Source organism: Pan troglodytes, chromosome 8, assembly GCF_028858775.2.
Source record: "Pan troglodytes isolate AG18354 chromosome 8, NHGRI_mPanTro3-v2.0_pri, whole genome shotgun sequence".
Lineage (NCBI taxonomy): Eukaryota > Metazoa > Chordata > Mammalia > Primates > Hominidae > Pan > Pan troglodytes.
In genome coordinates, this window is record NC_072406.2 from 116,950,534 (window position 1) to 116,977,984 (window position 27,451).

A 27,451-nucleotide genomic window follows, 5' to 3' on the forward strand; every position below is an offset into this window, starting at 1 on the left:
CAGAAGATTTTCGAATCCTACTCAGGGTCCATCGAGTCAGACTTACTGGGGGTGGGCCATGGAATCAGCATTTAACAGGCTCCCCAGTGGCTCTTAGGCTCCGGCTTTATTCATGGAATGGGAGGAGCACTACCTTGGGGGTACTTGGTCAAGGTCAGACATTGCCAAGGCTTAACCTTGAGTCATGTTCCCCTTTCTGGGGCTCCATTTTTTCATCTATAAAATGAGAGCAATAGACTGGCTTAATAGCATCTCCTGCTGAAGTCTGTGATTTACCAACACAATATCAATATCTTTCATTTACTCAAAAGTGATTATTGTATAAGAACCTTCAATATGCTGAGCCTGTGAAGGAGACAGAAGTACTAAACACAATCCCTACCTTAAGTTGTTTAGACTTTAGTTGAGAAGGCCACTCATGTAACATTCAGAAACTATCAATATAGTGTTTGTGATAAATTGCATGACTCAATTTTAAGCAAAATAGGACTTCACAGGAGAGAACATTTTTGATGTCTGGGATAATCCTGGGAGGCCACCTGAAAGGGGTGGGCTTTTGACTGTTGCTCCAACATCAGGCAGGCAAGTACAGGGGATAATGAAAGGATGGGGCACAGGCAGTGATACAATGATAGAGCATGAAAGAAAGCAGAGATGTGAGGATGTGTTTGTCTTACCTCAGGTATCTTGAAAAACTCAGATTGTTTAAAACAGAGGACAGGTTTTTGCAAACTAGAAAAAATGGTTGGAAGAGTATGCATGGGCCAGACTGTGGAGTCTAAGTGTGCCAGTCTAAGGAGTATGAATTTCATCCATTGGCAGAGGAAGCCAGTAAAGGTTTCTGATCAAGGAAGTGCATGAATTAAGAGGTAAAATTGAAACCATCTACCATGAAGGCAGAAGTAATATTCACAGAAGTGTGGAAGGATATGTGAGTCTGGATTCTCTAAGAAGCAGACGTAAAGATGAAATGAGATCTCTGAGAAACTTATCAGGAAAAATGCCCGTGAGAGAAAGTGGGAAAGGAGCCAGAGCAGATTGGGACAACTGCTGGGCTAAGATGGAGATTTGACCCCCCGGTGAAGGAGATGGGTAAGGAAGGAAGACAGGCAGGTAGGCTGGCTGGGAGCATCTCAGACTGTAGTGAGGTTCTGTGGAAAGTTCAGCAAGTCTGTTAGGGGATCTTAGCATCAATGTCACCCATCAAGGAGTCCTGTCACCCAGGAATGTGTCTGCCTAGTAGTCCTGTTGCTTGTAACCATTGGCCAGGAGCAGCTTTCGTGGGGTGTGGGCTTGGCAAGAGGTAGCAATGGATTTCAGAGCACAACAGCTGGAGTGCTTAGTCAATTATGCTTCCTGCAGGTGGAGATCTGAGAGGCATGTTCTCATGGCAGCTACTGAGAGGAAGGAGAAACTAAGGAGAGTCTAATAATATTCTCTTGAGTGGTTTATCTGCAGAACGCCTGCGTCTTTGCTCATGATGCTTCCTCCATGTAGAAACACTTCAGCATTCCCTTTAGCTAGTTAGTTTCTACTCTTTCTAGGTATTAGTTTGGGTTTCACCCTTAGGAATCCTTCCCTGACCTCTATCTAGTTTCTGTTTTTGGTGCTTCAACATTCCCCGGTTTTCTCTGCATTCCCCACCACAGCACCTATCAGTCTATATAGGAATTGCCTGCTCATTTCTTAGGTTTCTCCCCTACTAGACTAGACTGTGAGCTACTAGAAGGAAGAATCTGGATCTTTTATTTCTGTATCCCCCATGTATAGCCCAGTGGCCAGAATATCATAGTCATTTAATAGAGGAAGAAAGGAAATGATGGAAGGAGGGAGGGAAAAAGCGGAGTGGTCCAAGCTTTGAGTAAGGAGAAGGGTTTTCCAGATCTAGTGGTTAGAAGCTCTGCTGATTAAGTGAAACTCTTACCCTCAGCATCTCTTTCTTCATTCTATGTAGATTTTGCACTTTTTAGAGGCATGTGCCCTGAAGGCTTGATGTTGGGGAAAAATGATTTTGGAGGCATGTCCTCTGAAGGCTTGATGTTGGGGAAAAAATGAAATGGTCTGACTTGCTCCTGCAGAGCCTGAGGTGGTCATTCTGACTCATTCCTAGTAGATCAGTTTTGAGCTTTTTTACTTTTTCCAGAATTTGGCATGGCCTGCACATAGCCTCCCATGCTTTTACACGGTGACTTTAAGAAGGACTTGGTACATGAAATAAGGTCAAATGAAGAACAGAAGAACTTTGGGGTGTGTGTGTGTGTATGTGTGTGTGTGTACCATATATACTGATTCAACAAACAGAAATTATCTGGCAACTTGCTAGACACTTGGTGAGGCTATGGATAAGTTTATTTCTCTGTTAGTCTCTGGCTTTAATAAATGAGGAAACTAGTTATGAATGGGAGGGGCAAAGACCTCTAAGTGACTGTAGAGAACAATTCTTTGCATGGGTTCCTCACTCCTTGCTGTTGTGCTGTGGTAATAAGACAGGTAGCTTGGTAGAGTCTACTGTTCTACAAATAGCCATGCCACTGGTGTGTGCTATTAATACATACTCTTTGATTTGTGCTGTGGTAGGTAGTAGGACAGGTAGCTTGGTAAATTCTACTATTCTACAAATGGCCATGCCATTGATGATGTTTCTTGCCAACCTGCCATTCCTCATCGCAGAGAAATTGAATATTCCCATCACCTTTGGCACAAAATGGATCATATCCCTTGCCTTTAATTTTTTTCTTGGTTTATATAGAAGAAATGGAAATGGGGCTGATTGACCCCATAGAGTGCTGGATGAGAATAAATCTCAAAGTGAGCATTTTGTTGTTAGTTAAGTGCCATAAAAATGTGCAATATAATGGCTGATTATTTTTCTTTAATCTTAAATGGATACCTAGAATGGGAAAGTCCCATCTCGGTAGCAGAAATTCATTATCTCGGAAAGAATTTAATGGTTGCTGTGAAAATGAACTGGAGGAAGTTAAATTGTGGAATGGGAAGGAGCTGAAAAAAGTGAAATGAGTTGTGCATTAAATTTGGATAAACACAATTATGTGTAACTGGATTATCACGCGTGCAGGCAGGCAATGTGTATTATGCACCTGCGTTTTGATTAAAATCGATTCAGGTGCACGCGCTTAGCATCCTTTTAAATGTGGAGCTGTGCCTAAGCCACTGCCCAGATGCATGAGAGGCAGGTAGGGCAACATCTGACAGCCAAGTCCCCAGCTAGAGAAAGCGCATGGGAACAGACTGGTCAGCCCAAGATTGGTTAAGAAAACCACCAACTGGATTACTGGTAGCCTCAGCTCTCTGATACGTCCAGCTTCCTTTTGGGTTACTTAACATCAACTGATGTCAAGAAAGTGGTCGTGGAGTCCAGTGGGGTTCAATGATCTGCTTACTCCATAGTAGTGGGGGCAGGTGATACATGGTCGAAGGCAGATGGTATCAGGGGATGTTAGGGAAGTAGGCCTGTCTGCATTCAGGTATTTATGCCTGCCAAGGCCCTGTTGATGGAAACACAAAATCTCTTTGAACCCCTTTTACAGACAGAATCAGGACCACTTCCCTTTTACCCTTTTAGTTCCAATTCTGTAAATCAGAGTCATCTCTGGATCAAAAGCAAGCCTATCATCTGATCTCTGGGTGGCCTTGGTGGTGAACAAAGCCAGCTGGCCTGCATCTGACCTTGAAGGAGGACAGATGTGGAGAAACAGCTGTCAATAGCCAATTAATTCCTGTTGGCATGTTTTATTTCAAATGCAAGCACTGTCAGGATTAAAATAAATGCTACCAGTTACAGGGATGCATTAAATTAATAACTTTTCCCCCTTGCTTGATCCTATAATACCCCGCAACTCAATGGATAAATACTAAGCCCTCCTCTGGGTGATAGGAGATGCATTATATATTGTTACACAAACTAAAGTAAGCTTCCTTTTTTCCCTCCCTTTGTTCCTCTCCTTTGCCCTTATCCCCAACCCCTTGCAGGTCATACTTATCCTGACGAAGCTGTATGACTTCAACCTGGGCAGCGTGACTGAGAGTTCACTTTGGAGGTAAGCAGATTAGAGATTCTTAAGGAGCCACCCTGGCTTGGCTCACATGAGAAACACAAGCTAAGCAGTTGGGAAGTGTAGACTGGAAGGAGCAGAAGATAGTCCTCTTCCTGGAAGCTCATGTTAATGCTCCGGGTGGAACTGATGGCCCCCACCTGTGAATTCCTTTCCTGCTCTGCTTATCTCTTTTGGGACCTGTTGCAAATACACCTTGGCCCTCTCATTGCTTCTGTGCTTTTGGGGTGTCTCATTCTACTTGAAGAAGGTGGGGCCTGGCTAGAGAGATCAGATAAACATGCACGAGTAGAGGTTCTTGATTAGGAAGCCTGCTGTAGGAGAGATTCTTGTCCTGGATGTGTGTCTTGGCCAAAGGACTGCCTCCAGCCCTTTGCATCTGCTAGATGCTGTGGTTCTTGAGAAGGCAGTATCATGGGGACAGATACACATGGGAAGAGATACAGATACAAGTCCGCATGATGATGTTCTGATCCCCAGGCAATTTTGCCTTCAGGGGCCCCTTGCCCCATAAAATAATATTAAAAGGTCTGTTTTACCACTGCATTGGTATAAAGACAACTACATTAATATCATATATTAAAACACTTGTTTCAGCCCAGTTTATTCTTTTGATTTTAAAATAAAACACTTTTGGGGCCTCTAAGACTATTGTGAGCCTAGCTGCTGTACCTCTTGTGCCTAGTGGATAAGTTTGCCCTGTTAACAATGATTGTGCACACAGGACGAGGGAGAAGAGGGATGTGGGTGAGTGAAGTTAGAGAGAACCTTAATAAAGCCATGAAACCAGGAGTTTCTCAGGACAGGGAATGCCCGTGTGTTACACACACTGACGCCTATACCTCCTCACGTACATATGCACATCCATATGACCACATTGACGTGCAGTCACACTGGTCGACAGCGGGTCTTATCAGTCACTGGGACTTGGTGCTTCACCCTCTCTGCTAGGTCCATGAGACTTGAGGTGTTGTGTGTTTTCTCCCATTTACCTTGTGATGTGTCAATACTGGGCAGGAAGCTGTCACAAAAAGCCATGTATCTGGCTGCATCATCATCCCTACTAAGTCCTGACCTGAGGGTTTCCTGGGGTTTTGGAGCAGAGGGGACTGGGGTGTGAAATGCTTCTTCATCTGACCTGTTTGTTTGCAGAGAACTAGGCAGCTTCTCTCCAGGGAAGAGGGAGCAGTCACAGTATCTATTAAATATTTAGGGGTTAATTGCTCATGTCGACTGAGGCCTGCCTCCATTTTCACAGGATGTCTAAAACCTAATTTTGCTGCTCAGTGAAAATTGGCAGAGGCATAAGTAACTAGCATGCCTCGAACAAATGAAAGCATGACTATTTCCACTCACACGGTACTTTCCAGGAAATTAGAACCTCAGAAACCTCCCTTCAAGCCCAAGCACAATGATGCTGTGTGATACTTTAAGCCTCATTCCTGTGGTGTCTGCTTGGTCAAATCATGAAACAAGCCAGAAAATTCTATGTTTATATTGAAGAACAGCTATTCCTGCTACTCCATGTTGCAGAAAAGGTTTGGCTATTTCTAGGAGCAGGCTAGGCAAGTATAGGAACCTAGGCCAGTTGCTTAATGCTAGAGGCCTTCAAGTTATGAAGGGTGTTTCTCACAATTTCAAGAGTCAGTGTATTCCTCAGTATGTACCAAGAGACACTATATAGTTTGGTGTCTGTAAGGGTACCCTGGTGTTCAATTGCCAGGATTGAAGTCCCAGTTTGTCCACCACCAAGCTGTGTTATTTTGGGCATTTTACTTAATCTCTGTCTATTAGTTCCCCAGGGCTGCCATAACAATTACTACAAACTGAGTGGCTTAAAGCAACAGAAATGTCTTCTCTCACAGTTCTGGAGCCCAGAAGTCTGAAATCAAGGTGTCGTCAGGGCCGTGTTCCTTCTGAAGGATCTAGGGTTCTCCTGGATAAACCAGGATGACCTCATCTTGAGATCCTTAACTTAATGACATCTGCAAAGACTCTTTTTTCAAATAAGGTTCCATTATAGATTCTGGGGGTTAGGATGGGGACATATCTTTTAAGGGAGTTTATCATTCAATCCACTTCACTAAGTCTGTTTCCCTGCATATAAATTGGGGTTAGCACAGAACATGTCTTTGCTCTAGCCTCATTTTTCTTGCTATTCCTCCAACGTACCAACCACGCTTTTCCTGAGAGCCTTTACACTCAGATTTTCCCTCTGCCTAGTGCTCCCAGGTGACAGGGCAGACACCTTACTTCCTTCCTCTCTCTGGTCATAGGTCACCTAATCATGAGGTCCTTCCCCAGGATTCCAAATTCCATCACTTGGCTACATTTTTTTTTTCTTGGTCCTTATCACCAGCTGGCATATGCTAAATGTTTACTTGCTGGTTTGTTTATTGTCTTCCCACACCCACTCACATCTAAGCTTGTAGACAGAGGGAATTTTTTTCACTTTAATTCAGTGCTGTATTCTCGGCATCTAGAAGATTATTTGGCACACAAGAGGTGCTTAATAAATGTTTACTTAGTGAATAAATTAATGAATGGACTGTTTTAAGGATTAAGTGAAACAAATATAAAAACATTTAGTCCAGTAACTCACATGTAGGAAGTGCTTACTTAACTGTAATTGTTAATGATTGTCATAGCCCTGTGTTTGGATAGCATTTTCATTCCATTGTTGACTTTGTTTTTAAGGATTCCTTGCTGCAGAGGTGCATGTGAGGGAATTTATAAGACACCAAGCGGGTGTAGTCTGTATTCTCTAGGAATTAGCAGAGATCTTTGAGGTTGAAGGTTGGGGGTTAGGGAGGGGAGAAGAGTGATTTAGAATGTTGTCCCTTGTGCTAGTTGGGAGGAATTGAAATACCAATTTCTATCTAGTCAAAGATATTCTTTATAGAAAAGATTCTCCAAGCTGGGTGGTGGCATGAAGGGAGGGATGCAGTCTGGCAAGTGGAGAAATGTCCCTACCACAGGGCAAAGTCCAGGTGAGGCTGGTCTGCGGAAGAGAATGGAGCCAGACAGGAGGCACAGGGAGCAGCTGAGTGCTGGACCAGGTCCGGAGGGTGTGGAGATTGACCAGGTTCACAGAAGGGGCCCAAGCAAAGGGAGTTACTCAGAGCGAATTTACAGATCACAGATTCCATATGGTGTGACCTTATGGGGATTTGGAAAGCTGGTGAATATTATGGGCTTTCCGTGTTGACCAATATCACATATGAGTATATTTTTGTGTTAGGTTTCAGGAGGTTCATGGACCTGATAAAGCCCCAGCTTAGGAACCGCTGGATAGAGTGTGACTGAGGAGAGGGACTGCTCCTAAACTTTCTGGGGGTTTCCCGGTTTGCTGGGACCTCATCGGGAGTCTTCTAACTTTTTACTGTCTTTCTCACGTATCTTCTAAAGATCTGTATCTCCCATTCTCTTTTCCTATGCTGATAATGATGTATTTTATAGTTAGAGCCTAGAGCAGTATGATTTCCCTTCCTAATACAGTGTGCAGACCAAAGAAACTAAATTAAACGTGCACCCTTTCAGCTTCATGATTCGGCCTAACATGCTTAACCAAGTTGAAATTGAATTCAGTGATCTTCTTCAGTGTTCTGTACCATCAAGAAGCCTGGAACAGCAGCTGTCATGACAAGATGACACCCCCTGTCAGGTTGCAATGTGATATAATTATTTGCCTCACTGGATTAATAATTCAGAGGCCATCTACTTCTAAATAGACAAAAGACTGTTTAAAAGCATTAATTTGTGTAGCAGTATCTTGTGCCCTTGTGACATTCTTTCCGGAATACCTTGGTGCTCTTCTACTGGTGGTGGCCAAGGTTATTTCTTCACCACCACCAGAGTAGTTATGTAAATTTGTCGTTTAGCACAACCATCTGTTGGTATCCCTTAGTCAAAAAACACTTTACCTGTAAGATATCATGTGTAGAGAGTTAATGAGGTTGGGGACTGACTTGTTTAAAGGACCCAGGGCTTTCCCTGAGTTACCTGGGTCATAAGGCTGAGATTAGGAGCACTCCCTGGTTCTTCATCTGAGCCTCCTTCCGCAGTGTCATATATCCATCTTCAAAAATGGAAACTCTGCAGCTAGACAGACATAACCCTCCTATTTATGTCTCTTCCATTCCTAACAAATATAGGCCATTGTCATGTGGTAGGGTGGTGCTATGGACTCAAAGGGAGGACCACATCTTTCTCATTTCCATGAGAACTGCATATGGTGCATGCCTTGGTGCCATATTTATGCCCTCTGCACTCGTGGATGCGCGTGCATCTCTGCCTCAGTTGGTGGCATTCATGGTCCTCAATTAGGGAGGAAGGATGTCACTTTTCTCTGGAAGTGGAAACTCTGATAGTGCCAATTAATCCACTGCTCGAGGTTATTAAATCTTTACTTTTGAACATATGTCCTGGTGAGGATTTATGTTTCTGATTGGCAGATCGTTTCTTGGACTCATTTCTGTATGTCTTGGACATGAGCCCTTGGACTGATAAACAAAAACTTTAAAGAAGTTTAAGTTACCCCCTTCTGGAGGGAAATGAGTTAGCAAGCAATTCTCCAGCTTCTGCCTGTCCATCCTAAGCATGACTGTTCATCAAGGGTCGCTGACTGATCAGCTTCAGAACAAAATATACATGGTAAAGGAACTTCAGGTGTGAGGTCACCACAGGTATGCGGTCCCCACAGGTGCAAGGTGTCCACAGGTGTGAGGTCTGCTGGTCTAGGGTCTTCACAGAGCTAAATGAATTTGCAGTTGTCTAGGCATGAGAGGAAACAGGAATCATTTGCAAAGAATGATCCCTTCAATTGGTAGACCTTGGTTCTTCACCTCTCTCCTCTCTTGCTTTATTGCACCCACCCTTAGCCTTGCTTTATTGCACCCACCCTAGTAGTATGGGAGCCATTCTACTATTAGAAAAGCAACCAGACTGCACAGCCATTCTTCCTGTATGCCTGGCTTCAGGATGCACCATAATTGATTATGATATATATGGAGAGTACGGATTCCCAGGCACTTCCTGCTGGAGACCTTTCATGACCCTCCTCTCTGGGTGGGAGGCTCCTCTTCTGCTTATGGGTAGCTTTATATCCTTACACCATACTGGTGATTTGTTCCTAGCCTGTGAACTTCTCAAGGGCAGGGACCGCGTGCCTTAGTTGTTTCTGGATCATTGACAATGCTTAGCATTTCAACTATACTAAATAAGGATTTGGAGACCTGACGAAAGTTTTCAATAGCCCCAAACCAATCCCAGCACCAGCCCCACCTTGCCGTGTCCCTTTCCATGTATTGAGTTGTCTCATACTCCTGCCACTTGGGGATTCTGTGACTTTTCATCTGGTTCACAAGCTGTTGTCTGGACCACTTATTTCCTCCTTAATTGTTCTGTCAGTGACCTTTCTCGGGGATGCTGCTTTTTTAAAATAGAAAATGGAGACCTTTTGAATTTATTAATTTTTTGTTTGCCAAGAAAACCCTGATAATAATTGCTAAGACTTCCCAGAAGTTATTAGTTTACAAATTTTAATGACACTCATGATTTATTTATGCACTTCCCTCCCTCTACAGCTGCTCACCCCAATTCCTTGGTGGAATTCCTTCTGAATCTGAGTGAATTAGTGGAAACAAAACTGCAGATTGGAATGACATTTTTTGCTAGGCTGTTAATTAAAAGCCTTCCACCCCATTCGCTAGGCTCTTTATATGTGAGGTCCCGAAGGCTGGGCTGATATAAGCTGTGAAATCCTCCGTCTAAAACTGGGACGGTCTCCTATGTGTTTGCTGTGGTAATCAATCTGGTGGAAACTCCTGAATGGGTCACAGAACTTTCAACTGAACCTATATTAATCGAGCACCCATTATGTAAGCAGCCCTGCGCTCACTGCTGGGAGATACAAGGTATGTTATGCTTGCTATCCTCAAGGAATGTTTCATTTGGTTGGAAGATAAGATGAATGTACATGGGAAACAACAGCAGGCATATGCAAGAATATATACATATCCACAAAATACAGTGCATTTTGCAATGACTGGCTGTGCTCTAGAAATACTTGTATGTTTATTATTACCACCCCACTTCATTCCATAAAAAATACAAAACAATTCTAGGAATGAATTGGAGAAGAGAGCAATATAGCAAATATATTTTGTTTTGCTATTTAATATATTATATCCTATTTTTCCATTGGGACGTGTGAGCTTCTTAAAAAGAAAAACAGCCAGGCCTGGTGGCTCATGCCTGAAATCCCAGCACTTTGGGAGGCTCAGGCGGGCGGATTACCTGAGGTCAGGGGTTCACGACCAGCCTGGCCAACATGGTGAAACCGTGTCTCTACTAAAAAATACAAAAATTAGCTAGGCGTGGTGGTGGGTGCCTGTAATTCCAGCTACTCAGGAGGCTGAGGCAGGAGAATCACTTGAACACGGGAAGCGGAGGTTGTAGTGAGCTGAGTTGATGCCACTGCACTCCAGCCTAGGCAACAGAGCGAGACTCCATCTCAAAAAAAAAAAAAAAAAAAAAAAGGAAAGACTATTTCAGGTATTGGTAGTTCCCATGGTTCCTAGAAACACCTGGTGACAGTGGGTGGCATATATAGTGTTTAAAGGGAGTAGGTCTTGGATTCAAACAGCCTGGATGTGAACCCGAGCTCTATTGCTTACTAGCTATAACACCTTGAGCAATGTTTTCATCTCTTTGAGCCTCAGTTTACTTTTCCATAAAAATAGAATGATAATAAAGTCTATCTCATATAGGTTTTGTGGAAATTCAGTGAAATAATGCATGGAATGCAAAAGTTGTCAATGTAATCAGTATTTAATATAATAATTCTGGTTTGTTCATACCCTGTTAGCTCAGCAGCCTCAGCCAGGCTCCAGATGACAACTGTGCTAATACCTTTAGGAGGATGGGGTACAGAACAAATCTAGACTCCTAGGCACATCATGCCTGGAAATTGTGCATTTCTATTGAGAGAGGATATTCCTGTCTTCCCCTTTATGTTCTCATCTGTGTTTGGCAAAAGGTGAAAGTTAACGTATTTCTTGGTTTTCATACACCAGATGCTGCTGCTGCTGCTGATTTGGGGCACAGGATGCAAAGTACAATCTGATTTTCAATTTCTTCAACACAGTGTTAACTCGGTCTTTATTGGTTTCCTTTTCATATAACTTTTGGAGGGCCTAAGCCCATTGAAGAGCTTTGCTATCTCCCACATAATTAACATGGAAGGCAGGGTGGGGCCATGCATGTTTCTCAAACTTGTTGCATCCTCAGAATTACTTGTAGAACGTGTTAAACATCTAAATTTATGGGCCCTACCCAAGAGATTTCAATTTAGTAAGGCTGGTCATTACTCAGGAATTTATTATTTCAAAAGCTTCAGCCAGGTGCGGTGACTCGCACCTATAATCCTAGCATTTTGGGAGGCTGAGGCAGGCAGATGGCTTGAGCTCATGAGTTCGAGACCAGCCAGGGAAACATGGTAAAATCCCGTTTCTACAAAAAACGTTAAAAAATTAGCCAGGCATGGTGGCATGTGCCTGTAGGCCCAGCTACTGGGGGACTGAGGCGGGAGGATCTCTTGAACCTCAGGAGGTCGAGGCTACAGTGAGCTGAGATCAGCTACTGCACTCCAACCTGGGTGACAAAGTGAGACCCTGTCTCAAAAAGAAAATAAAAGCTCCTTGGTTGATTCTGATCCTAGGTAGGATTGGGAACCACTGAACTCACCCGAGGAAGCTTGGGTTCTAGGCCCACCTCTGTTACTAATTAATCAGATTACTCATGCCGTCCTTCTGTTTCTTCACAAATAAAGGTATTAGACGAAATGATCTTTTGAAACTCTTTCAACTCTTAGTCCACAGTCTCTGCCATACTGGGAAGTCAAACAGGAAGCACACACAGGATTTATGACACCCAAAAGATACCTTTCCTGAGCTAACAGCACTGCTTCTGAGCACAACCACCTTCTTTCATAAAATCTGCTGGTGAAGTTGCAATCCAAGTGTCAATAAAATAACTTACTCTGCTAACTTGCTGTTCACTGATGGATATTATCCAGTTGGCAGACATTAGCCAGAACACCTGTCTAAACTACTTAGTTTGAATTCATTAAACATAGGGAGCATCATGCAATCTATGAAAGTCTTTGTTCTGAGAAAAAAAAAATAGAATGAGAAATGAGTTTGCTCTAAATATTGGGCCCTCAGACATCTTTCTTTGCTAGAGAATTGAGAAATGAGAACACTGGAGAAGTAGATCTGGATTACAGATTTAATATTTTCCTATTTATTATGGGAAAGAGGGCTTCTTTTTATGCCTCTTTTTTCTTCCACTAGGCAGGACCGCAGCGTGCATAAATCTTGATTTTTGGCCAGTGGCTGAGAGAATGTAACACTTTTCTATGGATTGTGTCTGTGGATTGTTATTTTATGTTGTTTTCCCTTTCCTCCAAATGCAACACCATTTTATCACAATCTTAAATAACCCTGCCATTTGGATAAAAGGTGTGAAATTCTGCCCATCCCTGTCCACAGCCTGAGCTCTCTCTCATTTTCTCAGCAGTCAATTCATTAGCCTTCTAATGAAGTTAATAAGTGAACAGGATCAGACAGTCTCTTCTAAAATAACATTTATAGGTGGATGCATTTCCTTGCTCTCTAAGGTAGGCCTTAATTTATTTCCCTGCCAGATGTCCATGTGTGTAAAACTGTGATAGGTGGGCCCTTGGAATATGGTTTGAAGCCAAAAGAAAAAGAAAAAAATTCAACTCACACAGAGCCTATTTTCAAGTTTATAGGAGAGTGATTTGATATACCCCATTCCTGCTTATATATATAATGACTATAAAGATTAGGTAGTCAAACTTTCAAAGTTACTTTCTCATTGTTTAGTGGCCAATTACTTTATTGGACATAGTCTATAAATGTCATTAGGAGGTTTCTGGCAAATTCCCTTGTAAGACCACTGCCCTAGACATTATTTGGGTGAAAATATGTAAACTGGTAAAAGACCTCTCCTCCCTGTTACACGTCTGTGAGATTTCTTTATAAGAATCACTGAACTTAGGAAGTTTTTTTATCTTAATGTTGCTTCCAAATGTTTTGTGCCCAAGTTAAAGCTAAAGCTGAGCTGTCTTCCAATACATAAGGTTTATCTTGTAAAAGATTCCCCCCTTCACTGCTGTTATTCTCTTAAACTTGTATACTATTTTTAGTCATTGTCCACATGAATACGGGACAGTTCTAATATTTCTGGGAGGAATGTAAGGCCTGTGTGATTGAACATTCCATTTTGCAGACAGATCTGTGGTCCCTAGTGGGTTGGTGGTCAGTGATTTCAGATCTGGGACCCCAATCTTGATCTTCCAGTTCTCAGCAGCCCCTTGTTCTTGCTGTCATGTTGGTAAGCATGCTTTCCTGGCCTTACAGATTTGGCAACCATTCATGTTTCATGTGAGATCTATGGCCGAGGGACTATTTTGGGACTAGTAATTTCCTTGGATATTTGCCTAAGTGATTTTCAATTCACGTGGATTATGAGAATCACCTGGGAAATTTAAGAAAAGTCAGTTTCCTGGGCCTTATTCTAATCCCACTGAATCAACTTCTGGGGTCAGGATCTATGAACTTATAGTTTTAAAGAACTCGCCTCTTGATTCTGATGTGCCACTGATACAAGGCACTTTATGTCCATCTTTGCTTCTAAAATGTCATTTGCTTCTAAAGTTGTTTTGGGTAACTCACCCACAGCATACCACCTTTCCCTCTACCCATCTTTCTTCCTTCTGGCTCAGAGTGATGAGCGTAATCATTCATGCAGAAATCCATAGTTGCTCCCTTCTCTTTATAATGACAACCATAAAGGTTAATAATTGGAATGTGCTCTGGCACTTACTAATGAGCTTACATTCTGTCAGCATCAGGGCTGTTTAACTGGGCAATTAACATTGATCTTAGAGAGTTGTTCCACAAGAGAGTGGTCATGAGGTGCTGCTTCCCTGGAGTTGTGCTTGAGATAAGCCTTATGAGGGTCAGTTGGCCGTCAGGAATCTAGGTTCTGGTGGGGATCAGAGGACACAAAAACTGAGGAATAGGCCGGGCACGGTGGCTCATACCTGTAATCCCAGCACTTTGGGAGGCCAAGGCGGGCAGATCACAAAGTCAGGAGTTCGAGACCAGCCTGACCAACATGGTGAAACCTCATCTCTACTAAAAATACAAAAAGTTAGGCAGCCATGGTGGTGGGCACCTGTAGTCCCAGCTACTCAGGAGGCTGACGCAGGAGAGTTGCTTGAACCTAGGAGGTGGAGGTTGCAGTGAGCCAAGATTGCACCACTGCACTCCAGCCTGGATGACAGAACGAGACTGCGTCTCAAAAAACCAAACCAAACAAAACAAAAGCTGGGGAACAGTTTCCAGGTGCCTTTTGAAGGCTTTCTATTCATAAAGGTTTTTGGTTGCAAGTAACAGAAACCATTGCTAACTTAAGCAAGATATAGGATTTGTTGGAAGGATACTGGAATTGCCCAACATTTGGAAGAAGAGATGAGCAAAAGAATCCCAGTAGTGACAAAATTCTAGGAATCTCCAGCAACCATAGCAGCTGGATGTCATGGATTTACACTCCATTAAGCTGCTATCAGATGACAACTGCCTCCTTTGAGGTTTAAATTCCTGGAAGAGAAAATGGAAGAGACCTCTTGGGTCAAGGAGTCAAAACTTTAACTGTATTTAGTAGGTAAGAGTTTCCTGGCCCAGCTGGCCCTGTTGTTCATATCTATGCATAGAGAGACTGGGATGATCAGCGGCAGGGCGGGACATGGTTCTGGGAATACCAGACATCACAGATACCACATGCTTCCTGATGGATTCTAGTGTACAGATAAATATGTACAATTTTAAAGAACATCCCTCCAATTATAATATTTATTTAAGAGGCCATCAGTTATTATGTGTCAGAGAATGTGCCAGGAGCTTTAACCATAAAAATGCCACTTATAAAAACCTTGCAAGGGTTTTACCCCATATTGGTGGATGATGAACCCGAGATTCATGCTGTCAGTGGGCAAAAGAGATGAAGTTTGACCTCAGGTCTGTAAAATGCCAAAATCCATTCTTGTCTCACTTGCCCCTTGCTGTCTCCCCGAATAGCTTTTAACTCCCAGTTTAGTTCGTGAACATTGTCTCAGCCCTGGACACTCATTTCCACATCTGTTCTCCTGAACCTTAGACAATGTACCAGAGTTTTAACAGTAGTGTCTTCATAAATGAAGGTGATATGATTGGTCAGATAATATCTCTGCAATTTTTATTTCTTGTAATGCCTCCCTCCCAACCCATCCCCACACTAAGAGATGCAAGTAGAATGCTCTTAGTCATTCACAAATTCTCCATTCTTCACAGGAGAGGTGGTGGGTGATTATAGAAAATTGTCTGGGATGAGTGTGCCATTTGTGTTCACACATTTTTAATGCAAATTTTATTGATATAACTGAATATTCACAGGCAGTTCTAAGAAATAATACAGAGAGATATTGTGTATACTTTACTCAGTCCCCCTCGATATTTTGCAAAGCTACAATATAATATCTCTAGGATATTGACATTGATATAATCCACCAACATTATACAGATACTCTAAGGTTTAGTTGTACCCATTTTTTCATGTGAGTTTGTGTGGGGGTGTGGGGAAGGTAGGTTTGTCTATCTGCCCTCATAGTTATTATGCTGAACTGTTCCATCACTACAGGAATCTCTCATCTTGCCATTTTATAATCACACCTACCTCCCTCACCCAAAACCCCTAATCGCTAAACCCTGGCAACCACTAATCTGTTCTCCATTTCTAAAATTCTATTATTTCAAAAATGTTATAGGGTCATACAGTATATAACCTTTTGATGCTTTTCTCACTTTTCTTCATTTAGCATAATCCCCTGGAGATTCATGCACTTTTTTGTGTATCAATACTTCCCTTTTATTGACAAGTAGTAGTCTAGGGTATGAATGTACGTCAATTTGTTTAACCATTTACCTGTTGAAGGGCATTTGGGTTGTTTCTAGTTTTTGGCTATGGAAAATAATGCTGTTCTGAACATTTGAATACAGGTTTTCGTGCAAACATGTTTTCATTTTTCTGGGATAAATACATATGAGTGCAGTTTATCCTACCCTCCTTGAATTGCTTTTGCCCCTTTGTCAAAAATCAGTTGTATATATTTATATGGGACTATTTTTTGCTCTCCATTCTGTTGCATTGGGATGTGTCCATTCCTCTGCCAGTACCATCCTCTTCATATTATAGTGATATGGTAAGCCTTAATGTCAGGCAGAATGATTACTCTCACTTTATTCTTCTTTGTTTTAGCTGTTCTAGGGCCTGTGCTTTTCTGTATATATTTTGGAAGTACCTTGTCTCTGTTTGCCAAAATCAAAACCCTGGTGGGGTTTTGATAGGAGTTTTGTTAAACCTATAAGTGAATTTGTGGACTACTGACATCTTTAGTATATTGAGCCTTTGAATCCATGAACATGGTGGTACATCTTTTAGGTCTATGATTTCTTTCATCAGCATTTTATAGTTTTCACCATATAAAATCTGTGTGTATTTTGTTAAGTGTACACTTATTTAAGTATTTCACTTTCTTTGGAGTGATTGTAAAATATATTGTTTGTTTAATGTCAGTTTTCACGTATTTATTGCAATTGACCAGAAAATGAAATGGGATTGTCTTTTGTGTGTTGACATTATTTCCCCAAGACCTTGCTCAACTTATTTGGTATTTGCTTTTGAGTGTGTGTGTGTATGTGTGTGTGTGTGTGTGTGTTTTGAGACAGGGTCTTACTCTATCACCCAAGCTGGAGTGCAGTGGTGTGAACATGGCTCACCACAGCCTTGAACTCCTAGGCTCAAGTGGTCCTCCTTCCTCAGCCTCCTGAGTAGCTAGGACCACAGGCATGTGCCACCATACCTGGCTGATTTCTAATTTTTTTTGTAGAGATGGAGCCTTGCCATGTTGTCCAGGCTGGTCTTGTACTCCTAGGCTCAAGTGATCCTCCTACCTTGGCCTCTTAAGTGCTGGGATTACAGGCATGAGCCACCATGTCCAGCCATGCTTTTGAATGTTTACTGTGAACTCAGCACGGTGCTAGGCGTTTTCTGAATGCATCAGGAAACAGAGTGAAGTTCTCTAATGAGGTATAAGCCTACTTGGCTCTACTCAGACCCTGTATTAGTATAATTCATTTAATGAGACCTACTGTGTACAATATCTTTCCTAGGCACTGTGGGCCATATGAGAATGTAGAAAAGATTTTCCCTTCCAGGTGCCCCTAATTGGTTGGTCTCTCTCTCTCTCTCTCTACATATATATATATAATCAATTAGAGGCATATATATATAAATTAGAGGTATATATTTATATATATAGAGAGAAAGATAAAGGAAGAGAGAAAGCTATAGAAAGGGAGAGAGAGAGACCGCTGTTATGTGATATTATGATATTATGTTATATGATTATATGCTATTCTGTAATAACTAATTTATATATGTGCCTCTAATTGATTATATTTATGTGTATATATAAATATATACATAGAAATGTATGTATTTATGTGTATTCACATGTATATATAAATATATACATATAAATGTATTGATATGTATATTTATAAATATAAACAATTAGAGGCATATATATAAATTATTTCTTGCAGAATATCATATAACAGTGGTCTCTGCCTTTCTATTGCTTTCTCTTTTCCTGTATCTCTATCTCTCTCTATAGATCTCTAATTAGATATATATATAATATATAATATACATATAATATATAAAAATATATTAGTATATATAAATATATATTAATTATATAAATGTATAATATATATCAATATATAAATAATATATATTTATATATAAATAAATTAGAGGTATATATAGAGAGAAAGATAAAGGAAGAGAGTGATAGAAAGGGAGAGAGAGACCACTGTTATATGATATTCTGTAAGAAATAATAACAGAATTTTAAAACAAAGGCGTGTGAGAGAGAGAGAGATATTAATTCTAGCTTTGGAGGATCAGAGGATGCTGATGCCAGGAGCAGAATATGAGCTAGGCTTTGGAGGGAGAGAAAAACTTTGATGAGTGGTGTGAGGGGATGGGCATGCTAGATAAGGAGTATAGTCAGATTAAATTCAGGAGGAGAGAATGTTCAGGGAAAATCTGGCAAATGGTTAGGAGGCAGTGGAGTGAAATTGTGAAAGCAGTTCAGGGAAGGTGACCCAAGGAGGAAGCTGGCCAGACAGTGAAAGCCACATAGTGGAAGACTTTGGTGCCAGACTGAGCAGTTTGGAATCTTTTCTGTGGAGTAGAGAGGAAGGAGTAAAGGTTGTAAACAGATATCATAAACAGATATTATAGAATAATTGCTGTGTTTTAGCAAGATGTGTTTAGCAAGGGTGATTTAGTATGGGGAGAAATTGTAAGCAAGGAGGAATAGTTTGCACAATGTTATGATGTTCTTATTGCTTTTTCCCATTCATTTATTCCTTAATTAATTTATGCATTTACGTATTTGTTTACTTGTGTGCTTATTCATCTGCCAGCCCCTGTAGAATGTCCAATGATCTGATGTTCAATGAATCCAAAATGAGGAAGGCAGGAAGTCAAAGTTCAGAGCCTCCTTGTTTGAAGGGAAACAAAAACTTTTCCCCCCAGAATCTCTGGCTTTCCTTTGTATAAACATGGATTCTACAACATTGGGGTTAGATGTGCTGGCTGGTGTCATTGAGTCTTACATGGTGAGGGGCTATGAGGTACCAGGCTTTACTGGCTTACTGTACCCAGAGAAAGTTCAGACATTCTGAAAATGCAGAGTCTCCCTAGGGAAACCGGGCCTCTTGTAATGGTGGGGCAGAGGATAAAGGAAGTGACGTGACTTCTTAAACTTATCCCATTTCATTCCTCGGTGAGGATCTGGGCGGTCGGTAGGGGAGGACTGTAACAATGCAAACGGAAGAATTTGGAACTGGACCTAATTCTGATTTACTTTGAAACTTTGATGCTTCATATTGGCATCCTCTTCAAACACATCTGCCTGAATGCTCTAAGCCATGAAAATTGAGATGCTTTAAAGAGTTCATCTGTGAAATGAGACAATGAGTTTCCAAAGCTCTAAATTTTTCTCTTTTGTGAATATTTAAATTCTTGTGTAATAATTTTACTAATAAAAAATGTTTTTCCAAAGCTTGAAAAACAAAGAGTACTGTTAAAATATACCAATCATCTAAATTCCGTTCAAAATCATTGTTATGTTTTGGCATATGCATACTTAATACATATATGTATTTTTACCCATATATCTTTACATAATTGAGATCCTCTTGTATAAACAGGTTTTTTCCTATTTTTATATAATGTTTGACTAAAAGTTTGTATGTTATCAAAATATTTGGCAAAAATAATTTTAATGTTTGCATGATAGTGTATTGTTCCATAATTTACTCAAGTATTCATCTGTTTTGGAGATTTAGATTGTTTTACAGTTTTTCACTCCTTAAAAAATGTTCTGGTGCATATCTCGATACTTAAATCTTTGTTTTTACATGCATTTTAGAGTTTTTTCCTTAAGATAGACTTCCAGGGGATGAATTTTAAGACTCTTAGCATACATTGTCAGATTTGTTAAGAGAAGTGTACTTTTTTTTTTTTTTTTGAGACGGAGTCTCGCTCTGTCGCCCAGGCTGGAGTGCAATGGCGTGATCTCGGCTCACTGAAAGCTCTGCCTCCCGGGTTCAAGCCATTCTCCTGCCTCAGCCTCCTGAGTAGCTGAGAGTACAGGTACCCGCCACCACGCCTGGCTAATTTTTTGTGTTTTTAGTAGAGACGGGGTTTCTCCATGTTAGCCAGGATGGTCTTGATCTCCTGATCTCGTGATCCGCCCCCCTCAGCCTCCCAAAGTGCTGGGATTACAGGTGTGAGCCACCGCGCCTGGCCTGAGAAGTGTACATTTATTAAAAAAAACAACAACAACAACAACAAAAAAGAAGTGTACATTTCTTAGACTCTTATGCTGGAAAAGCCAAACTCTGAAATTAAACGAGAAATATTCACTTAGTTGCAGCTTGTATGTGTGTATGTGTGGTGTGTGTATGTTGCATACATGCATTTACATGCTTTAGGGTGTTAGTATGCCTAAATTTATTGTAAAATTATGAGAATAAGACTTGGATAATGAAATCTCTGGAAATCATGCATCTCCAGACTCAAAGAAGAATGTGTCTCTCCTGCTGCCGGAAAATGTCCAGGCCCATCTGATCTGATAGAGCCTTCAGAAATAATGCCGCATATCTACAACTATCTGATCTTTGACAAACCTGAGAAAAACAAGCAATGGGGAAAGGATTCCCTATTTAATAAATGGTGCTGGGAAAACTGGCTAGCCATATGTAGAAAGCTGAAACTGGATCCCTTGCTTACACCTTATACAAAAATTAATTCAAGATGGATTAAAGACTTAAATGTTAGACCTAAAACCATAAAAACCCTAGAAGAAAACCTAGGCTAATATTACCATTCAGGACATAGGCATGGACAAGGACTTCATGTCTAAAACACCAAAAGCAATGGCAACAAAAGCCAAAATTGACAAATGGGATCTAATTAAACTCAAGAGCTTCTGCACAGCAAAAGAAACTACCATCAGAGTGAACAGGCAACCTACAAAATGGGAGAAAATTTTCACAACCTACTCATCTGACAAAGGGCTAATATCCAGAATCTACAATGAACTCAAACAAATTTACAAGAAAAAAGCAAACAACCCCATCAAAAAGTGGGCAAAGGATATGAACAGACACTTCTCAAAAGAAGACGTTTATGCAGCCAAAAGACACATGAAAAAATGCTCATCATCACTGGCCATCAGAGAAATGCAAATCAAAACCACAATGAGATACCATCTCACACCAGTTAGAATGGCAATCATTAAAAAGTTAGGAAACAACAGGTGCTGGAGAGGATGTAGAGAAATAGGAACACTTTTACACTGTTGGTGGGACTGTAAACTAGTTCAACCATTGTGGAAGTCAGTGTGGCGATTCCTCAGGGATCTAGAACTAGAAATACCGTTTGACCCAGCCATCCCATTACTGGGTATATACCCAAAGGACTATAAATCATGCTGCTATAAAGACACATGCACACATATGTTTATTGCGGCACTATTCACAATAGCAAAGACTTGGAACCAATCCAAATGTCCAACAGTGATAGACTGGATTAAGAAAATGTGGCACATATACACCATGGAATACTATGCAGCCATAAAAAATGATGAGTTCATGTCCTTTGTAGGGACATGGACGAAATTGGAAATCATCATTCTCAGTAAACTATCGCAAGAACAAAAAACCAAACACCGCGTTTGCTCACTCATAGGTGGGAATTGAACAGTGAGAACACATGGACACAGGAAGGGGAACATCACACTCTGGGGACTGTTGTGAGGTGGGGGGAGGGGGGAGGGGTAGCATTAGGAGATATACCTAATGCTAAATGACGAGTTAATGGGTGCAGCACACCAGCATGGCACATGTATACATATGTAACTAACCTGCACATTGTACACATATATCCTAAAACTTAAAGTATAATAATAATAAAAAACAAAAAAGAAAAAAAAAGAAAACAACAACAGCAGCATCAATAATAATGCTTGCTTACATTTACCAAGTACCATGTGCTGGACAATGATCGAAGTGCTTTACATATGTTTAACTCATTGCTATAATAAACCAGGTAAAAATAGGTAAACACTGTTATCCCCATTTTACAGCTGAAAAATCTGAGGGGCAGAGAGCTTCAGTAACTTTCCTGGCATGCTTACTAGGTGTTTGAGCTGTGATTTGGATCTAAGCCCTCTGATTCTAGAGCCTGTGCGCTTGACCCTCTGCAAGATAGTCCCTGAATAAGACCTGGCCTCAGTTGGAGGTTGTCACTGGGGTTCCCAACAGTCTCAAATCTACAGTCCCCTCAGTGGAAGACCCAGGTGCAATGGCTTAAGTGAAGGATGAAGAGTAGGATTCCCTTCCTCCTGGGTGAGACCCAAGACTCTTCCAAATGCACTGCCTGTTATGGTTTCATCAAGGAGAGGTGTGTGGAAGGGTCCAGTCTCTTTCCTTCCTGTAAAGATTTGGAACAGGTCTCAACTCCCCCTCAGTTCAGTTCCCTTAATAACTACTGAGGGACTTGTCAAACAGAAGCTTACCTGTTCTGTACCTGTCGTACCTGTTACCTGTACCTGCTTAATGTGCACACCCTTGGGAGTCTCTGTACAGAGAAGTGAAAAGCATGCTCTCTGGCCCATACCACCTGGATTTGAATCCCAGTTATGCCACTTTCTAGCTGTGCACTTGAGGCAGTAACTCCTCTGGGCCTCACTTTCTCATGTCTAAAGTACAAGTGAAAACAGCTGGGCAGCTGAGTGGACGTCCTGAGTTAATAATGGTAAAGTGTTGGAACAGTGATGACTCCCTTAAGCACATGTTCTGCCTATGAGGGCTTGCTTCAATTTCTGTCAGGATTGCTCTGCCTTTTGCCCTAATCCCTCAGGACTCCAGTAAGGTCTCATGACTTTGGGCACTCATTCTCGTGTTTCCCCACACCCTCAACACACACCTCCCCCAAGCCTACTTCTTTGGTGCTTGCCCCGGTGTAGAGGCAGCTTCTGATCAAGTTCTCCCTGAAGTGTCAAAGGGAAAGCATGGAGAGTGACATGGCAGGACGTCACCCAGTGGGAGGATCAGGGAGGAGGTTCCCAGGGGTGTCAGCCTGATAGGGCCACCATAACACAGTAACACTGGGTGCTTCAACAACAGAAATGTCCCACCGTCCTGGAGGCTGAGTCTGAGATCGAGGTGTTGGCATGGTTAGTTCCCTCTGAGCATGCATCTCCCCCAGCTCCTGGTGGTTTGCTGGCAATCTTTGGTGCACCTTGGCTTGTAGAATCATCACCTTACCTCTGCCTTTATCTCCGCATATGTGCCTGTGTCCAAATTTCCACTTTATGAGACTACCAATCCTATTGGATCAGGAGCCCATCCTACTGCAGTATGCCCTCATCATAACTAATACATCTGCAACAACTTTGTTTCCAAATAAGGTCACATTCTGAGGTCCCAGGGTGAGTTCTTCAACAGGTGAATTTTGAGGGGGTGGACACAATTCAAGTCATAACATTGGGGAAGTGCCCATAGCTGAGGCTGAAGGATGGGGAAGAGTTAACCAGGAGCTCAAGATTTGGGGAAAAGAGAGTCCCTAATGGTACATGGACCACAGGATCTTTGCACAGGTCTGACTGGAATCTTTCAATGGTCCACATTACCATTAGTGTGGCTTTTCAAGGAGCCAGAGTAAGTCAAGAGTGGCCCAGAGCGTGGGAGGTGGCAGAGGACAAGCCCTGTGGAGTCTTGTCAGCAATTTTTAACAGTTTAGGTTTTACTCTGGGCACAATGGGAAAGCATTTTAAGCAGATATGTGACATTTAATGAATGTTTCACAAGTTTATTATACAATTTTTACTTTATTCCTGATTTTTTTTTTGAGAATAAAACTTTTTTCTTCCAGTTTGTTCTCCACTTGTATTTCTTCATATGGACTTTTCATATATTTTGTAGTTAATCTGTTGGGGACTTGTTTTATCATTTGTATGTGTTTTTAAATATAATGTATAAACTGAATTGTATGTGTTTTTAAATATAATGTGTAAACTGAATTGTATGTGTTTTTAAATATAATGCATTGTTGAATCAGATGCCAATATTCCCCTCATTCAGTTTTTTTTACCTGTTATCATAGTATTGTTTTTCATAAAGTAAGGGATCAGGAAGTATTATTTATATTTTGTAAATCAAATCTGCAAAAATCTTAATTTGTAAAAGTTACATTCCTTCTTAGATTTATTTTTTAAGATTGAAGAGTTCCCACCTTTTAAATCTATTCTTACACTGCAGCAAATTCATCCTTGAGATGGGAAATGTGTGCTAAAAATTGTTGAGGAAGCTGTGACATTCATTTGGGGAAACATCTGCTTGTTTTGTGCTCAATTATCTCATCAAATCCTCCCCAAGTAGGTACGTTATACTCTTCCTTTTTGCAGAGGGGGAAGCTGAGGCTTTAATAAAATGGGTAAAATCTGCTGCGAGACATACAGGTGGATTTGGATGATAAACACAAATGGGCAGGCCCTGTTCATAACCAAGGAGTTTCTCAGCTGGAAGCTTTGAGTGGTTTCTTGGGTGGCTTCCACCTTCTCACTTCAGAGTTTGGAACCCAGTTCTCAGAGGCAAACTAGGGATATCCCTAGCAGAACACATGCCTCTATGGAGCTGTTCTAGCCAGGCTACTGCCTCGCTTTCAAACATCCCTGCCTTTACTGATGCCATGTCTTGTTCTGGAATTTCTTCTTCTCTCCTCTTACGCATTTTTAGGACCTAGGATGTGTTCTGTTTTCTCCCATAGCTGTTCTTGAGCATCCTAGCCCAGCATCCTCTCACTTCTTCCTTTTGAGTCCCTTAGAATCTGCTTTTCTACCCACTCATCTGCTACCTGGTCTTACTGTGCATGGCTTCTTGAGGTTACCCATAGCACCTGGCTGTGTTGTATGTGCTCAGTAAGTGTCTGTTGGGTAGACAGAGGAGCAGGATCCGTTTAAGTCTCCTTGATCTTGAGGTTAGGAGTCTGTTGAAAGCCTGCCTGGGTCTAGCAGCTGTGGGTCTTCCAAGCATCAGGTAGCTTCATATGGACACTTGGTTGTTGGTACCCTGTCTGCTCCTATCCCTAGCTTTGCAGTGGTGGTGTTTTCTGCTCTGTAGCATATCTTACATCACAGCTAGATGGTATAGGATGGAGAGATGGATATTTTGGAGTGAGGGCATGTGCTAGAGTCCAGCCAGCAGATGACTGAGAATGGCATACATAGAATGCCACAGTTGTCAAAACTCACTGGCTATTTTGAGGCAGTTGCCAGATTGCCTATCAGGGTTGTCAAAAGGGACATTTCCAGGAGATCTGAGGACAAGTGAGGGCAATATGTGCTCAGGGGCAGTTATCATAACTGCTAGCATATATTGAATAGCTACTGTGTGCCAGGAATGGGTATTTTTTAATATTATCCTAATTTAAAACTCTTGATGGCAAGATGTTTAGAAAGTGTGGGGTATGAAATGAGCTGAATATGATACTTTGAGTACATAAGGATGTAGTATGGTTTTCTGGCTTTGCTATCTTGCCCAGAGGTGTCAGAAATTGTTAAATGTTTATAAAAGCCTTAAAAAATTTTTTTAAAAGATTTTTCTCTGCTAGGAACCCATGGGAGTAGGGAGAGCTTAGTGTTATTGCAACCACAGCCCTGGATCTCCAATGCGCATGACCTCCCTGGGGTGACTGGATGAATATGGTCTCAGGGGCCCCATCCAGCCTTAGGCATCTTAGGAATCCTCAGTGACCTTTTTATGTGCACTGGCACCAAAACTACATTCAGTCCCTTCAGGGTTCAGCTCCCTGCCATTGCCAGTGTATACCTGAAGTGGTACCTGGTTAACAAAGCTTGTCCATAGGGTCTCACTGGGTGATATTCTCTCTCTTTCGTGGCCTCTTGGTGTGCTGTGATGGGCAGTATCAGCCAGTGAGTGCTGGTCCAGTTGGGTGCTCCAAGGTCTTTTCATCAGAGACATGCTTGGACCTATTAAACACAATTTAACACTATTAAAGCTTGAGTGTTAAGGTGAATATACCAAGTTTATATAGAGAGCAAGGAGAGCAAGTAGTGGGGTGATAATGTGAGATACTGCAAGAGGACCCAAATCACCAAAGGCAAACTGGTGTTCTTTCAATCTCTAGAACAAACCAAGCTTTTCCTGCCTGGGGGCTTCACACCTGTCTGAAATATTCTCATTCTTCTCCCTACCTTCCCCTGGTGCCCCCAGCCAATCACATTTTTCACAGATCTGGTCTTTTTTATCTTTTGTCTCTTCAATTTAAGTATCTCTTCCCCAGAGAGGTGTTACCTGGCCATCCTATCTAAGAGAGGTTTCCAGGCTGGTCAGTCTCTCAGTCCCTTGTTGAGCACTTGTTATAATAGTACCACTTGCAGCCATTTTATTTTACATCTTATGTAGGGGTTATTTATTTATTTCACTACTGTTTCCCCTTCCCCATGAAACAGAGATTTATTGAGAGAAGGGATTGTGTTTTTCTCACACAGCATGGTTCCTCACTACCTAGTGCTGTGTTTGGCACATAGGAGGATCTCTGTGAAAGAAGGAAAGAGGGAAGGAAGGAAGACAGGAAAGCAGGAAGGCAGGCCGGAATCCACAGCAGAAGCCAGGGCAGACAGGAGGACTCGAGATGTTCACTTCTCTTGGATGGCAAATCTTGACCTGATCCCTTGTCAATCTCTTCCTTTTTAAACTTTCTCAGTTAGATCACTGACATTTCATGCTATAAGTCATCAAGTCTCCTCTACAAATTTTAGGGATGAAGAAAGTGAGATTCTGAGAAGGGAAATGACTTGTTTAACCATCCTTTATTAGGGAAAGAGGTTGGACCAGAACTAAAACCAGCGCACTTTCAGACAGGAAAGCAGACACCCTCAAAAGATCCCAAGAGTCCAGTATTTAGTGGTTTGTGAGTAGGTGCTTCGCTTTTATTGATGAAGCATAGAGAAGTAGGAAAGTTAAGACAGAAAGACAGTCAAATGCTGGGCTTTCACCCAGGAGAAACCCGTGAGTCTGAAAAGCCATTCTCCAAAAGGGACCTTAAAGAAACATGAAAGAAACATGGAATTTTTTCTTGACATGAAGCTAGAAGCTGAGCACAATGCATCTGACAATGAAAAACCAGGCTGTGCCTTAGAACAGGCTTGGGGGTGGGAGGCTCATGCTTTCTTTGCGAGATAGTACTTCACTCACAGAGGCTGTTTGCAGTACTCTGTCCTTGGTGATGAGTCTTCATGGGAAGGAGGCATGTAGGGGTCAGAGAATAGTTCTCTATCTGTTCCCCATATTCGTCAGCTGTGGTTGATGTATTATCCTTGAAATTGGAAAAGAAAAGGAGAGAAGAAATGCACATAGAACAGAGCTGAAAAGTGAACCAAAGACGAAAAAGGTCTGAGAGAGAGAAGGGGCATGATTGAGGTGGTTCTTTTGAGGAAGCGAAGTGATGTTTGACTTAGTTTTCATGTTCAGGTACTTGAGAGTTTGAAGTCTGAACAAGAAGAAATGGACAAAGATTAAGGCATGGGAGATGAGGTTTATGTAACAGAATTTAATGACTATTATGTTGGAAAGCTAGCAGGGTGG

At 41.6% G+C, this 27,451-nt stretch overlaps 1 protein-coding gene across 1 annotated transcript in view; it reads left to right on the forward strand.

Moving 5' to 3' along the window:
• SORCS3 (sortilin related VPS10 domain containing receptor 3) overlaps positions 1-27,451 on the forward strand; it is a 617,030-nt gene that overhangs the window by 196,195 nt on the left and 393,384 nt on the right. The window contains exon 2 of the mRNA XM_016919295.4: positions 3,991-4,058. Within this exon, the coding sequence (XP_016774784.1) occupies positions 3,991-4,058 (68 nt within the window). The remainder of the gene's footprint in view (positions 1-3,990; positions 4,059-27,451) is intronic.